The following is a 17,201-nucleotide window of genomic DNA, read 5'->3' as shown; positions in this document are numbered from 1 at the left end:
GCTTTACCAATTATTTCTATGTTTGAGTTAAAAATATGCTCGAGACAATATCAGTATTCTCAAAAAATCTATATATACAGTGGAGTTGCTTAAAATAATTAAATCCCATTTAAACTTGTTAAAATGTTAATGCTGAAAAGAATAATAAATATTTAAGACGTGAACGTGATTTTATCAAACCAGTCATGCAGTTTGAGTGCCTCTAAGCAAAAAGGGGGGATTTTATTTATTTATTTACTTTTAACCCATCACTATTTTTCAATTTGTAATGAAAAATGTATATTAAAGGTACACTATGTATTTTGGTCCTCTAGTGTTAAAAAAAAAAAAAAATCATGCATTTTGCGGAAGAACATTGTTTTGGTTGTGCTTCGGCTCTGCATGACTGTGTGGATGAATATGATTATCCTACTGCTCATAAAACATTTACTATAAGCTTAAGAGATAAAACCAGTTTAGATGGAAAAGATCTCAAGCTGACTAGCTGAAGACTTTACTGTAGCTTTACCCATTAATAGCAACGGTACTTCCTTGAAAAAAATTCCAGCACAACAACAACCATAATGAAAAAACCCTTCACAATAGATAATGCTTTAAAGTTAATATTTCATATTAATTGTACGATTGCATATTTGTCATTTTAACTGAACTTAGGACTAGTGGTGGTGCTTAAGATACTGTTGGTCATTCAGTGTTTCTGTAAAAAAAATAAAATAAATAATAATAGTAATTGTTATTGTTATTAAAAGATAATAATACTACTACAAATTTTTCTACTAATAACAATGTACAACGCACTAGGGATTGATGAGCTGTTGGGTTCATGAATATCAATCACATTGCCAGCGTTCGCTCAAACTGATTTGCCCAAATCAAAACAGGGACAGATGAGTGCCAGCCAATGATATTGCCATTTGCGCAGTAGTTCCTCCCAATACCGGAGAAGCTGGCATCTCTTCTGCATGTTCTTAATAGCTGAATAATTCCAAATGAACTCCGTTATTTTTACAGGAAAATACAACTAAGAATATCGTTTACATGTAGCCCGTTGATTCTGCGTGGTATGCAAGACTCTCACGCTCACTCTCTGCGTGTGTATGAGAAACACAGCGCTTTCAGCAAAGTGACGGCGAGTCGTGCGCCTTCACACTAGAGTTTACGGTACATCAATTATGGGCACGCTGCTCATCTATTGAGCTGAATTGAAATGGTACAGATCACTTGACAGAGAGCGACAGATAAGCGCTCAGTCAGAGTGTTGAGTGAGTGACAGTATATCTATGCTAAAAGTATATTTCGCCTCTAACACACACACTGGCGAGTAAAATCTAAGAATTTATTAGTCTATGGCTAATGATAGACATTTAGTCGCCCAGAGTGAAGATTTACTTGCATATGTGAGTGTTTTACTCGCACTGTAGAGGGTTGTCACCTGTTGCGTAATAAAAATGCCATCACCTCCACGTCGCGTTTCTAAACACTTAAAATCCCTCAGTTTTTGTCATCTCCGAAAAGCCAAGCCGATGTTGATTCTTGTTTTATTACGAGCTCTGTCGCGTTCTCTTTTTGCCAGCAGACTCTCCTCTGTCCGGCGTTTGTTTAAAACAGGTGATTCCCCGGGAATGTTGAAGATTTAGCTTCTCCATGTGACAACTAACCTCTGCCACTCCCACACCAGACACGCGTCAAAGTAGCCGGAGCAACTTTTCTCTATTTACGGATATGACAAGACACACACGGGGCGAGTGACATATGTACATGATTTCCTGCAAAAACTATATATATTTAAATATAAATACTTATAATATAGGCTCACCATAGTGAATCAGGTATGACAAAATGATTAATGATGTATTGACTCATTATTTTGTGAATTTTGAACAAAAAAGTTACATTACGTACCTTTAAATTAGAAAAATGCAAATCTTAAGCACAACTCGTGTTTTTCACTAGTGTTTTTATATAGTACTGTAACTCTTGAGGCCATCAGAAGATGAGTGTGTGAGTGTGTGTGTGTGTGTGTGTGTGTACAATACTCACAGTGAGCGCAGAGAGCTGAGTTGTTGGAATGTGTTCATCTCAATCTGTTTGATCAGATTGTGCTGCAGGCCTCTGCCGAGTCAAAACAAAAAAAGCTGGTATTACTGCATCACACACACACACACACACACACACACACACACACACACACACACACACACACACACACACACACACACACACACACACACACACACACACACACACATACAATGCCAGACATCATACACAGCAACCATGGAGACACTTGAAAGCTTCCAATATAGACACTGATGGATTGCTACTGTAATGACTGTCATTTGTCAAGTACTATGCGGGTTATTTAGGGCTCTTAGATATATTAACAATATTCCTCTGTTAGACTAGAGAGAGACGCCTGAACTCACATCTCTTGAAGCGAGGCACAGTGGTAGAAACTCGGCAGCTTTTCTATGACATTGTGAGACAGCTCCCTGAAACCAAACAAATACAGATTAGAAATGGAAGATTCTCAGTAAAATTCTCAGTAAATGCTGCATAAAACTTTTATCTCAAAAAGCACAACTGTTAGCTCACGACTAATGACAGAAGTTGATTGGTAACACTTCACAATAACTAAATATCAATAAATATCTAATATAACACTTTAAATATCAAATGATACATAAAAAAAAAAAAAAAAAATATATATATATATATATATATATATATATATATATATATATATATATACAAATTAAAGTTGTACATCACTTCTTACATCAAAGTAATTATAAGTGCACTATCTCTACCTTATACTGTTTGTCATTTTGAAATGTATACGTTTGTTAATGTTATATATAATAACTTTATAATTAGTGCTAGTTGTCAGTATGTCAGTATGATGCTCTGTTTAGTTTTAAGACCATTTCTTTTTTTTCTTTTATTTTCTTTTATTATATTTGTTTTAAATACCCAAATAGTGTTTTATAGTGTTTATGCAAAAAGAAACCGTGGAGACAGAATAGGTGAACACTGAGAGAGAATGGCATGTTAAGCAGCTACTTTCCCCAGAGGTCTAATTCTTCATTTGAACAGTTACATAAAGTCTCTCTGTTCCTGCAGGGGTTTCTCTAACTGAACTTGTCCACCTGAAAATAGTTGCTCCTAACCATTTTAAACAGAGTGATAAAGACAAAGAAAAGAAAATGTAAAATTAGCTTGAGATCTTTACCTTTCAAATTGTTTGCACAAGCTTCCGCAAATGATAAAAAAAATGAACGCACTTTTCTCAGAGTAAAGTTGGCTAAATATCTACCTGCTGGTGTTTTGAAGTTCATGTTAAAAGAGGCTTTTAGGAACTCCTTGAAAGTTTGGTTACATCAAATCCCTCAGGGTGAGTTTCAACTCCCTTTGCCAGTTCAGATCTTGAGGAATCGTTGAGAGCTTTCGAATGTGTTTGTGTGTTGCAGGTGTGTATTTGTGTTTGGAAACTCACAGCACTCTTAATTTAGGCAGCAGGTGGCAGAGATCGTATGGCAGGCCAGTCAGTCCAGCTCGGGTCAACGTACTGAGAGAAAATCAAAGAGGAAAGTTTACACTGTGTGTGTGTGTGTGTGTGTGTGTGTGTGTGTGTGTGTGTGTGTGTGTGTGTAAACTAGCAGAGAGAAACAGTCAATGAAAAACTGCTGGAATTCAAATAGAGAAGAAGAGAGTTCAAGATGAGCATTTATTGTTAAAACATATAAATGAGCAATGGTTTCTCTAGATAAGACCCTTATTCCTCGTCTGGGATCATGCAGAGAAAAATCCTGGAATGTTTTCATCAAAAACCTTAATTTCTTTTTGACTGAAGAAAGAAATACATGAACATCTTGGATGACATGGGGGGTGAGTAAATTATCAGGAAATTCTAATTTGAAAGTGAACTAATCCTTTAAATTAAAATGATCAAATTTCTATATATAAAAAAACCTTTTTAGCAACCGCTATTTTTTTTGCCTATAGTAAACCTCTCAGTAAATACAGAGCTGCACGATTAATCATTAAAAGATTGCGATCTCAATTCAAACACTTACGCGATCTCATTCCTTAATGACAACGATTCGACTACGTTTATTAAACCTTTGATAAAATCACACCAGATCATTCAGATCTGTGTTGCCGCTGATCCAGAGAGAGTAGTTGTCATGTATATGTAGGAAACGGCTTTACAAACAGTCTTTTTAATCGCACAGCAACATTAATTTTGTTACAAAGATTCATATTATCACAGAACTGGAAATAAAATTCATAATTCGGAAATAGCCTAAACACTGATGTCTTTGCAAGCAATCAATTTAGAGCATCACTTTTTGAAAGTAACTAATGGCAACTGTATCGATTACATTGTTACACCACCAGATGGCGACAAATAATTGTTAAAAAAAATGTATTTGTCATTGAATCATTCATTCAAGAGATTCTGTAAAAACGTTGATTCATCCAGTAATGAAAAAAGTGGAGTTTTTATGAGTGAGTCATTGAATCATTCATTTAACAATTTTATTTTTTTTAAAGGTGCCATCGAATTGAAAATTGAATTTACCTCGGCATAGTTGAATAACAAGAGTTCAGTACATAACACTGACTGTTACGTAACAGTCAGGATCATTAATATGTACGCCCCCAATATTTGCATATGCCAGCCCATGATCGAGGCATTACACAAGGGCAGCCAGTATTAACGTCTGGATGTGAACAGCTGAATCATCAGACTAGGTAAGCAAGCAAGGACAACAGCGAAAAATGGCAGATGGAGCAATAATAACTGACATGATCCATGATAACATGATATTTTTAGTGATATTTGTAAACTGTCTTTCTAAATGTTTCGTTAGCATGTTGCTAATGTACTGTTAAATGTCGTTAAAGTTACCATCCTACTGTATTCACGGAGACAAGAGAGCCGTTGCTATTTTCATTTTCAAACACTTGCAGTCTGTATAATTCATAAACACAACTTCATTCTTTATAAATCTCTCCAACAGTGTAGCATTAGCCGTTAGCCACGGAGCACTATCAAACTCATTCAGAATCAAATGAAAACATCCAAATAAATACCATACTTACGCGATTAGACATGTTGCATGACGAACACTTTGTAAAGATCCATTTTGAGGGTTATATTAGCTGTGTGAACTTTGTTTATGCAGTGATAGAGTCGAGAGCTCGGGAGGGGGCGGAGAGCGCGTGATTTAAAGGGGCCGCAGCATGAATCGGCGCATTTCTAATTATGCCTCAAAATAGGCAGTTAAAAAAATTTATTAAAAAAATCTATGGGGTATTTTGAGCTGCAGCTTCACAGACACATTCAGGGGACACCTTAGACTTTTATTACATCTTGTAAAAGAACGTTCTATGGCACCTTTAAATCATTCAGATGAATTAAACATTCTAAATAGACTGCAGCAATTAATATTTTGTCAGAACCCATAGTACATTACATGTTATTTTGTTTGGCTGTCTACTCAGAATTGTGGGAGAATCATGATCTCTGTTTTTAAGCAAAGAAATTCTCAGTTTATCCAGAATTGTGCAGCTCAAACAATGGCGTAAGATTAGGGTGCGACCAAAAGCTGTTTGAAAACTCTAATGCGCAGTTTAATGCTCCGTGGCTTTTTGGATCAGTAACTATATACTTCATATTAACTGATGCTTCACCAGTAAACATTAAAGGCCTCGGTCTAGTATGGCCTTGCCTAAGCATCATTTTTACCCTTGTACGAAACCTGCTGACATGCTGAGAGATCAGTAAAAGCATCTCTATTTTGTCAACGGTTATTCCATTGTCCTCAGTGGTGGGAAGAACTTCTGGAAGTCTCTTAAGTGAAACCGATCCTGCGTGAAATGGGGACATTTGATCTCAGACTCACAGAACTTGCAGGCTGGTGGTTCCTTTCAAATCTGGAAACTCTCGGATCTCAGTGGCCCCGTTCAAAGAGCTAAAACGAGATTAGATAACTCATTAGTGAGGATCGTTCTGCTAATGAAGATGTCGTCCAGCAAAACCACAGGGATGTCTACTGTTACCGTACACACTTAGCTCTCCATCATCTGGAGGGAATATTATTCCACTTGATTCCATCATTTTGATTACACTTGCAACACTACCCAAAATCAACAATGGAAGATGGTAGACTTTCTATCAAAATAATGAATGCTGAATAGACCCTCACAGCATTCTTATGCATTATCTGTGTAATTAGAGAGAGATAAATTACTTTTTACTGGTTTTATGAAAAGCTAAATCTCATATTCTGGCATTTATGAGGTTATAATTGAAACGTGCTGTTTTTTTGGAGACAAATTACTAGTTTAATGTTTACTTATGAGAGAGGTGATGGCAAGAGGTGAGCAAGATTACAGTATTCATCAAAATGAAAGCAATGATGAAATGGAAATGATATACATTTGCCAACTGGTACTTTAGAGGTGCCTTATCGGAAGCCAAACTGTTCTGTTTAATCATGTGTATGCAATCATTTCACACATAGACGTGCACTTACAGTGTGTGTAGCTTTGGCAAGAACTGAAATGCTGATCTGCCAACAAACTGAATTGGATTCTCGTAGAAATGACTGAGAAGAAAAAGACATTTTTTCAGAACAAAGACAATTTGTTTTTGCCTTTATTTTTTATTAAATGGATCATTCTAAATGGGTGCCTGTTCCATTTTGACAAGTATATATTTACATTCTTTCAGGAAAGTGTTAATAAATTACACAGTGCCATATCCAGCTAAATTATTAAAGCTTAACGTATGCTACTATTCCTTGTACTGTACTGTAACAGGGTTGACAATTAATTTAGCCATTACAATTTTTTTTGAAAGATAAAAAATATTTTTTTAATGTTGATATTTCTATCAACTTGTTCCTAGTAACAGGGTTGAGATGTAAAAAAAATAATAATAAAGTGGTAACAGGGTTGAGATGTAAAATAAGTGGTAACAGGGTTGAGATTTTGAGCATTTTAATGCATTCTCAATTAAAATCTAGAACATATAGACAAAACAAAGTTAATTTTGCTTTTATTTTATCTCTCTCCATTTTTATCATTTTATGCCAACCCTGTGACCATCATAACTATTGCTTATTATAAAATACAGTATTGAACAGATAAAATGATTATTTGGTAATAACGGTAGGAAAAACAAATTAAACTAATTTAAAAAAAAAAGGTACTGCATTTTTGTTGAGTTATTAACACATCTACACAAGTTAAAGAGGGACCCATAGGCACCCGTTTTGTAAAATGACCCAAACATTTGTCACACATTTCCTGGCCCGTTGGCTGAAATAAACTTCTATAACATGTCTGTCCATTACACAGTGAGGCATGTTTAGTCAACAGAAAAAGGCTTTACTGTCGTTTCTGAGACAAGATACTCACATGGTCTGCAGAAGTGGGTTCCCCACAAATGCTCTCTCAGGAATGGCCTTAATGTTGTTGTTGTGGAAACCCCTACAAGATGCATGGAGAGTGAGAATATGACCATCTGCACACTTGAACACAATCCACTATAGGATGAGGAAATCCAGCGATCAAGACCAGCTTTGCGAAGTGCTTTTGCTAACTGCATCTGTTCCATATAGGCTATAAATTGTAACACTGATGTGCTATTCGGAGTGGCCACACATTCAACCACTGCAACAGCTTATAATTCATCATCATCTGCCGTCACTATGAATATAACATGCTAAAGTTAATTTATGGCACACATGTTGCCAGCAAATTGTAATCCGAAAATTCTAAACAGTCTAAAATAATTACGCGTGTTAAATAAACAAGGTTAAAAGGTCTTACTTTGGGTGCCGAAAATTAATTCATCACCATGGACAATCGAGTCCAATTGCATTTTATCTTAGGGAAAGCGCAGAAATCCCACATAAGCACACGTGTAAGCCATTTGGTTGCGTCAATTCAAATTTACCCATGTAAACATCCTTTGTATCTTACAGAAACACCTGTCAGGAGGCAGTCCCGCAGGCAAAAAACACTTTAGGATACTTGAGAAGGAAGGACTTAAGCACTCATCTCTAAGCATCTGCTTTTTTGCAGGAAACTTGTGCTTGAGAACCACATTCTAGGGACTAACTGGGATTTACAAGGAGCACGAGGCCAGGCCAAGCGGTCCACTTTAAAGGAAGCACGCTGACACATGTATGCTGGGTAAGTTAGTCTCGGTTACTTACAGTTCCTGAAGCTTGGCCAGTGTGCGAATGCCCACGGGGAACTCTTGAAGGTCATTGAAGTTCAATTCCCTAGAGAAAGCAGACCAACCATAAGAGCACAAGCTAAGAGAAAAGGATTTGCATAGTTTTTAATAAGCAAAGCTATGTCCTTTTTTAAAATTGTGTCTTGCATAAGACCACATTTGGAACAACAATTAGCTATATCGTCACATATTAGCCCAACTGTTTTGACGTTTTTATTTGATCTTTCATCCTACGCGTTTGTAGCATAAGCAAACACTTAAGAACTGTGGTTCCAATCATTCAAAATCGTTCTTCATGACCTTGCGGGTTTTCTGTGTTGGTCGTCCTTGGAGATCAAGACAGCTGTTCTAAGCTAATCTGACATGACGTGACCTCTCCTCTGCATACATTATTTTTGTTGTATGCGTTTCATTAGCCTTCTAGGAAACCTGTGTCAAAAACCGCGCTTGAACCAAAACACGGGCGGTTGCTAAGGGCGAGCGGCCTTACACGCAGGTGCAAGAACAATGTGTTTATGGCCACAGTTTGCATGTTGTTTTCCTTGGATCTCAGCATTCCTTTTCATCTCTGATTCTTTCAGTTTTTTTCAGAGAATAATTATTGGGAAAATCCTATAATTGAACAGGAGCTTTTTCCCCCTCAAAACCTTCCTTTTGCCCAGTAAAGGCGACTGGGCGGCATTAATAGGTGCCTTTTGGCCCTGTATCCCCTCGTGAAGGTCCAGGTCTTAGTCATATCGTCCCCTCCCCGCAGTTACAATACCCAATGCTGAATGTGTCTCTTCATACCTATAATTATATGTCTTATCCCTTAGTGTTAAGTGTACGCTTTCAAAACAGTCCAAATGTTTATATATTTTAGTCTTTTTTTTTTTTTTTTTTTTTCTTAAAGGGGAAAAACGTTTCTGGCAGGTGGCCAGTGCGTTTGAAGTGAGCTTGGTGAATAGGGGTGGACCTGTGTTGGAAGGCATTCAGAAAGGGCGAAACACTTGCTTAATTCCAGTGTGTGTGGGTGTACATGTGTTTGTCTATATGTGCGTGGGTGTGTCTGTGTTGCAAAACATTGTTAAAGCGAACTGAAATTGGCCTATATGAGGTGTGTATATATATATATATATATATATATATATATATATATATATATATATATATATATATATATATATATATATATATATATATATATATGACAAAGGTGAAGTTATTTCTGCACCATAATACATTTTCAAACATGGCCCCGCCCAAACTTATGCTATTGGTTGAACCAACAGGCTGGTCAGAATGCTGCAGAACCTGATTTCACCAAGTGCAACATGTTCCTGGATCAACATCTTTGTTGATCCGGGAACAACATTTCAATCAACCAATCAGATTTGAAGGACAAGCTTACGTGCAGGACGTGCCAGGATGCTCGCTCAAACAGCAATGTTTTGGTAGTACCACAGAGCTTCATGCTTTTCAGTGGCATCAACCGACGATGGCTTACTTGTCAATAACCACAGGATAGGAAAACAAATTTTATAAAAATCAGCTTCAAAGAACAAATATACTAAATCAGAGAGAATCAAATGGATTGCATAACTTCTGGACTCTGGCTTCTAGTGAGTCACGTACGTGTTTAAGTAATTTTCTTCAAACATTGCGTGAAAATTCACTCGCACTTGCGGCCTATAAAATGGGCTGCATATGGAGAGACTGGGAACACAGTGCTGTGGGTGAGCCATGCCGCGTGGTTCTGCCATGTCTACATCCTGGTTTTGTTTAGAACATCCGTCAGTCTTGTTTGGAGACATTACTTTGATATGGCAGAGAAGAGGGATGACTTTCATTTCCTGGGAAGACCTCATTGTTTAGAACGGGAGCTGTCAGTTACCTTGATTTACAATTCGTCAAACCACGCAGAAGTCTGTTTGAAAGCTAAATCATCAGGCATCATAACAAAACAACACTGTGGTGGCCACTAAGTCTGATGATTACGAATGCGTTTTCAGAGATAATTACAGTGATGGGGATTACAGCAGCATCAATAAAAGGATGCATATTATCCCACAAAAAGATGTCTGAGAGACCCTATAAAGAAGGCTAATATGTTTCCCTCCCTTGTGTCAGGAAGCTCAGCACTTCGCAAACACATATGTGCAACTGAACGGAGACAGCTGGCATGATTTCTTCCAGTGCATCATGTTACATATAAGAATATTTGCCTCAGGAAGATTAGTTTCTTGCTTAGCCATCATTATAGCAGTGATTACAATGTCATTCAATATACAACATGACTACATATTATGGTTTCTTTTTTTTTTTTTTTTTTTTTTTTTACTACTGTGACATTTTAATTGTAATGCATGCAAGTTTAATCCTTGGAACTTTATCCACTATAGAAACATTCCAAACTAATATATATATATATATATATATATATATATATCACCCTGGCCTTTAATAATAAAAACAAATCATGTATCATTTTTGTCATTTTCAAGTGCTTAAGTCTAGTGCAATAAATATTTTCTCCTTGAATCAAATCTCCTTCCAAAAGCCAAATTTATCAAACCACAGAATTTTCACGGGAGAGTTTTAGCACACGGTTCCTCTGTGATTTGCTCTCAAATGAAGTGTTCAGTTCAGTGTGTGCAATTCTCAAGGCTGAAATCTTCTCGTAAAGAGGAAAACGTCATTTTTAGCACTTCAGCAGGCTGTTAAAAAGCAGGTGTGAACCTCTCGGTATCCTGGAGACCACCATGACTTCAGCATATGCTTATTCCTTTAAAGCCAAACTTTCATAGCATGGTCTATGTAATGTCTTTCATACATTACATTACAAATATGTGTTGGCTTTGGTTTATAGGCCCCTTTCAACATTTCTCATGAATTTTAAAAGCATTTCTCATGTATTTATGGGCCTATTTAACATTCGATTTCAATCTACCATGTTTGGTAAAGAATAATAAGTTATATAGCATGAATCTGGCAGACAATGTGTGCTATTGTCCAGCTGTGATTTATGAAAATTGTAGCCAGTAGCCATAAAATTGTTTCTTTATCTACTGTATTTATTTATTTATACATTATCATGCCTTTATATGAATACTTATGCATTGCATATGAATTTTATGTTCTTGATCTTTGTGTAATAATATAATTTCAACCACCTCAAACATGGGTCATGCTATTGACATTTCCTGAATGATCCGATATAAATGCACAAAAAACCTGAGTGTAGTGATCGAACAAACAAGTATTCAGTATTCATCTTTTTTCTTGAAACCGACATTATAAATGGAATTATTTCCCATGACATTTCCCATTCAATTCAATGACCTTATTTACTGTATTGCTGAAAATACTGTAAAAGGCAAAGGGAAGCACAAAATAAAGCCCAGAATATGCCAAGCCGACGACAAAGAACTAGTGGTGATGAAAGCTGACTGTGTTGTCACCTCTCATTGTCTGCATCTCTGCCAAAAAGCTGCGCTTGAACTCACCAAAAGGCGACTATCAACTGTATGTGCGCTCTGCGCCTGCATGTAAGTAAATATCTGTCTATATCGGCAGGTATCAATAGTCTATTTTCATCATTCAAAAAGGCAAACCGAAACTAGGACTGCAGATATAGAAACCGTAAACAAAGCATCGCTTGTTTACCATTTTGAATATCAATCATGCTAATCACTTTCTTCATTCCAGTCGGCTCACGTTATTATGAAAATATGCATGCATTTGAATGCTCAGATGATGTAAAATTATAACAGCCTTCTGTCTGTACCATCAGTTTCGCTTTTATTCTCGTGCACTGACTTGTTCGATAAGCTGAACGGCAACATGATGATTCGGCCCAAAAAAACCCAATGGCGTCAGACTATAGCCAACGGTGCGGAACACACAGAAAAAAACAAGTCGATCAACGCTCAAAAATGGCCCGACATTGCCCGACGGGCTTGGTGTGTCCCGGCCTTAAAGCATAAAAAATATTTGTTGCCTGTAATACCAATATCAGCCACTAGGGATAATAGCCTGATAACTACAACCTCAATGGCTGCCTAAAAATCACTGTATAGTTTGCACACTGCTTAGACTTAAGAGTACTTTCATATGGGACACTAAAGACATCATCCAACACTGAAGTCGTTGTCAGGGAATTATTGTTGCTTCTAGCACAGAAAATTAATGTCTGCCATAAATTTTTTGATTTTAATGAGAGGTAAGAGTGTTTCTTAAAAACAAGGTACTGCAATTAACGTTCATATTTCAGTAGCACAACTATTGTATAAAGAATGATTTGTTTATAGTTCATACAAAGATGAACCACTGAACATAAGTAGAGTCAGGCTAGTTGCTAGTAATTTTGATTCATATTTATAGTCAAGGCCTCTCCCATAATGATTCCATGAGGATGCCAAAATTAAATAACAGATCAGGGTCTGTTTGCTTTAAAAGCAGGAAATGCTTTCATGTTTTTAATCTTTCATGAAGGGACGATCTTACTTACAGAGTCTCGAGGCTGTGGAGTCCCTCAAAGCAGTTCTGTCCGAGGGTCCGTATCATGTTGTTATGAAGATGCCTAAACATGAAAACATTCATTAGCGTTATAGTAAACATCAAAACAAACCTCAGGAATGACACCTGTTAGGCTGTGCACACTGTGTCAATTGAATGCAAATGTGGCGGATGAGATATAAATCCACACTATCATTTCACTGCTTTGTAATTGAAAGAGTTTAGGATTCTTGTGGTGTCCTATCAAACCAAGGCATGTGTTCCAACTTCCTCTTATTTCCTAGTTTCCATTCCTCACACCGATACATGCACAATAACTAGTGTGATGTACTCAAGTAGGATAGGATCAAGGGTTAGGGTAAGGAATTTCTAATCCATGATAACATTTAACATTTTTCTCTGATTGTAGGGATTGGATATATTGGGGTAAGATACTAAGCATGCTGATCCAGGAATACATCCAACTTGTTTTGTGTGGAAGTAGATACGTACAGGACAACCAGGTTGGAGAGGTTCCTGAAGGCATAGTCTGGGATGTGGGTGATGCGGTTTAGGGCAAGGGTCATAGCCTGGAGCGAGGAGAGGTCGTTGAGGGCGCTTACTGGGATCTCTGTCAGGGCATTGTCATCAAGCCACAAGTGCCGCAGGGACCGCATACCCAAGAGGGTCTTCGCTGGTACCTCCATAATTAGGTTGGCATCCAGACGCCTGTTTTTATTTGAATGAACAGAAGCAAATGTTTATTCCTCAGGTTATAGAGGGTGCATAAATAATGCAGTCAGTCATGTTTAACAGTCACTAGTTGGTTAAACTTTCAACTTAAATATGTGCATTTATTTCATGTCAAATCAACAGTAGACATTAGTTAAATGAGCAATTACTAATGGCAAGAATTAAGAGATGAAAGCCATTAGGCTTTACAAGGACTGGTGTTTTATGCCTTTCCCTGCAGATGAATCACTGAAGAAACTTTCTGAACCTGTGTCAGCAAGACACTATACACTACCCGCCCTCCATAACAATATACTTAATGTCTTCCACTAACTTATAGGATATTGAAGCCTGACCTGGCATGACTCCAGCCCCAAAGTATTTGTGACCCAGTCAGTGGTAACACTCCTTGTCCGTGCAGTGTCCTGTCATGGAATCTACCTCTTTCATTTCGTTCATCAAACTGCCACACCTTGCAGAGGTATATCAAAACAGATGAACAAAGGAGCCACCAATTGTGGCTAAATAGAGAGAGATACCGTGCTGTGGTCTGCGGTCACAACATTACTGCTTTGACAATATCATAATTAAAGGATAATTTTGTTGCCTCTTTGTTTCTATCTTTTGTTTTCCTGGTGTAAGAATTGGCACCACTACCTGAGCACTTTAGTTCCCCCCCAACCATCAGCCCCAAGTGATTTATATGCAAGTGTTTTATGAAGCTATCTTTAGTTGCTCCAGCATGGACTTGTTTAATGAGAGTTTTGGCATGACTGCTGCTCTAAATGTTTGAGAAAGAAGCATCAGGAGCCCACAGGTGGAGTGCTCTGCTTTGTGGATTTTCATGCTTTTGAAGAAAGAAAGGGTGCTAAATCACAGTAAGTGGGTTTCCGAGGATACAAAGAAAAGTTGTGCAATCACAAACCAGGCGTACAAGGGCTGCCGAGGCAAAGATTCCACTCTCGATCCAACCACATGAAGGCATTTTGAAAATTGGCCATTCCTCTTTCATTTTGCTTGCGCTCATATGGTGTAATAAAGCACGGATTGATAATTTGATGGCTTTGTGGCATGGTGAGTTGATTTGGTTAAAGCCACCAAGCAATTGTTGCTCCATACTGACTGGAAGGCTTTAAGACGCTATTGAATCAACAGTTTTTCTCTCTGATTTTTGGAAATTAAACAAAGAAACTGAGCTAAAGATAAAAGCTGTGAAAAAAAAACTGAGATTGCTGGAAATAATTGAAAGTGCAGACATTTGGATTCTCACAAATCGAAGAACTGATTGAAACACCCCCCGTTTCTTTGCAAGGCTGTTGTTCACAAACCTTGACATCTCCACAACCAAGATGAATGTCCTCCCTATGTCAACAAGTTAAGCCTTTGATCTAATGAATGTTGCCCCCTGGATTCAGTGGATGAGGGGTGTGTTGAACCTCAGCGATCAGCGAGTCGTGATGTATGATAGCAGCAGAGCACGTGGAGTTAGCCGCAAGCACTTCCTCTGCATTTTTCCCCCATGACCTTTCACACACATTAATTTGCACTGGCTTCTCCTCACCTCCCCTCTGGCCTCCTTAACCCTTGAGTCATTCAGTTCAGGGTAATGCACAATGAGCATCAATAGTAGAAGAACTTGAACCTAAAGTACAATGCTATTTGGCTTGAAGAACTCCACATGTTCTCGGAATACGGTCTGTTTGCTGTGCAAACCTGCTAGGTAGCAGTGATTCAAACTAAACACCAATATCTTGCTGATGACATCTCAATCATCTGGCTTGATAGACTTAAGACTTGAAATTAAATGTGTAAACATTGCTTTGGTCATTTCTCATTGGTAACCAACATGTGATCAAGAGGTGTTGTATTGCCTCTGATTTAAGGAAGGTGAGTATTATTGTTACTCAGCTTTGACTACACCTTTATCAGATCTTTCTTTCATAGACTAAATCCTGGAAGGATGGTCTTGACATCAAAGGATGCTCTGTGCTGAGTGTAGCAAGTATAGACTCTAGTAAAGAAACAAAGATGAGTTTCATCACCAATCCTCTGTCCTGCCCCAACTCATCTTCCCTCTGTCTACATCGGGCGCCAGTGGACTTCAAACCTTATAGCCCCCCCAGTGGTTAACCGATCCCCATCTTATCATTACCCTAAATTACATGTTTGTTGAGAACTAAATGCCTTTCTACTCTTGTGGGAACTCAGGATAGAGCACCTAGCTGAATCACTGCATATTCTTTGTTATGGGGGATTGAAAGTGAGCGTAAGTTGGCTGGATGAATGCCAGAGCTCTGTCTCACTACAGGGAGGGCCTGGACACAGTCTATGCACGTCTGGAGCCTCTTCTGGAACCAGGCACTTCTTCCATGCGGAAAAAAACTCTGTTGGTGGCAAAGGAATTAAATTTGTACGCCATGACTCTAATGAAAACATCCTTGCAAAGGTAGAAGGAAATGAGCACATGGATATTTACATGGAATTATTCATTTGGAAAAAGTGGGTGTGCGGCTCCGCTCCGGGATGCTGACTGGCATCGGGAAACTGGAATAATTGAAAGGAGTCGAGGGGTGCATGCGAGTCGAGCAGATGGACAACGGCCAGACAAAATCCCAGACAATATTTAGATTCTGACCTTCTCATGGGGAACCAGTTAGGAAGAGGGGCGTGATTCCGATTAGGAGGGAAACTTTGGACCTAAGGGAAGAGGAACTGATGGAAAATTGGGCTCTTCACAGCTCATTGAATCTCCCAGTATTTGCTGAGGAGCCAATGCCATTGTGCAGTGTCTGGCTGTTTTCTCATGGGTTCCAGATGCGCCAACGGCTCTGTAAAGGTTCCTCTTTTTCACTGTTCTGATATTAAATGTGACGCCGTTACGTTTTGTCTTCCTCAAAAAGACTGACCTCTGGAATATTGTTTTTGTCTCTGTTGTGAGTTAGCATTAAGCTAATAGCTCTAATAGATAAAGTTGAAAATAGATACACTCATTTTCAAACTGTATTCATTTTAAATAGTCAAGTCAAGTCAAGTCACCCTTATTTATATAGCGCTTTTTACAATGCAGATTGTCAAAGCAGCTTTACATTGATAATTGGTATATAATTTTTCCTTTTAAAGAATAGTGTCAATGCAGGCAGATCAAAAGCACTGTTGAATAAATGTCAAGGATACTGTTGAATATCAAATGTCAAGTCAAATTAAATTAAATTAGGGCTGCACGATTAATCGTATTTTATCACGATAACGATATCTGCTTCTCTCGATTGATTTTAAATAATCGTCACGATATTGGCCCGCTCTATGAAAATGAACATAATTTGGAAATATTGGAAGTAATATTAGGAATTTCGCTGTTTTATCTTTTGAAGTCCCTAAAGGTTTTACCAGTTTTCATAATGTTGATCAGCTAGAAATGATTTTTCTTTGCTTTACGAATTTGCCGGGCAATTTGAATCTGGTTTGTCTTATTGCAAACGAATTGTTGCTTTAAAATCTAATGTGAATACATATTACAAAGCGCTCACCAAAACCATGTTTTGTATTGATTTACCATCTAACGAAGTTATCATAGTTGGTTAAATTTAAGTCTTTGTGCCACCTACAGGCCTTTTGGGTGAAGTGTAGGTTGGTAAAGAACTTGCAAAATAGCCATAGTTTCATTACTCTTTTGATAGAATAAACATGATTAATAAAAATACTGAATTATACACACCACACAAGAACTACTATTACT

The 17,201-nt window shown here is 37.7% G+C and overlaps 1 protein-coding gene across 1 annotated transcript in view; it reads right to left on the bottom strand.

The window, feature by feature from the left end:
- Positions 1 to 17,201, bottom strand: part of LOC125259820 (leucine-rich repeat-containing G-protein coupled receptor 6) — a 114,049-nt gene that overhangs the window by 10,842 nt on the left and 86,006 nt on the right. Inside the window, 9 exon segments of the mRNA XM_048177759.1 lie at positions 2,041 to 2,112; positions 2,427 to 2,492; positions 3,497 to 3,568; positions 5,913 to 5,981; positions 6,546 to 6,617; positions 7,432 to 7,503; positions 8,235 to 8,303; positions 12,747 to 12,818; positions 13,247 to 13,462. Coding sequence (XP_048033716.1) covers positions 2,041 to 2,112; positions 2,427 to 2,492; positions 3,497 to 3,568; positions 5,913 to 5,981; positions 6,546 to 6,617; positions 7,432 to 7,503; positions 8,235 to 8,303; positions 12,747 to 12,818; positions 13,247 to 13,462 — 780 coding nt within the window.

This window comes from Megalobrama amblycephala, linkage group LG24, assembly GCF_018812025.1.
Source record: "Megalobrama amblycephala isolate DHTTF-2021 linkage group LG24, ASM1881202v1, whole genome shotgun sequence".
Lineage (NCBI taxonomy): Eukaryota > Metazoa > Chordata > Actinopteri > Cypriniformes > Xenocyprididae > Megalobrama > Megalobrama amblycephala.
Note: the sequence above shows the minus strand (reverse complement) of the source record. Positions and strands in the feature narration are given on the sequence as shown.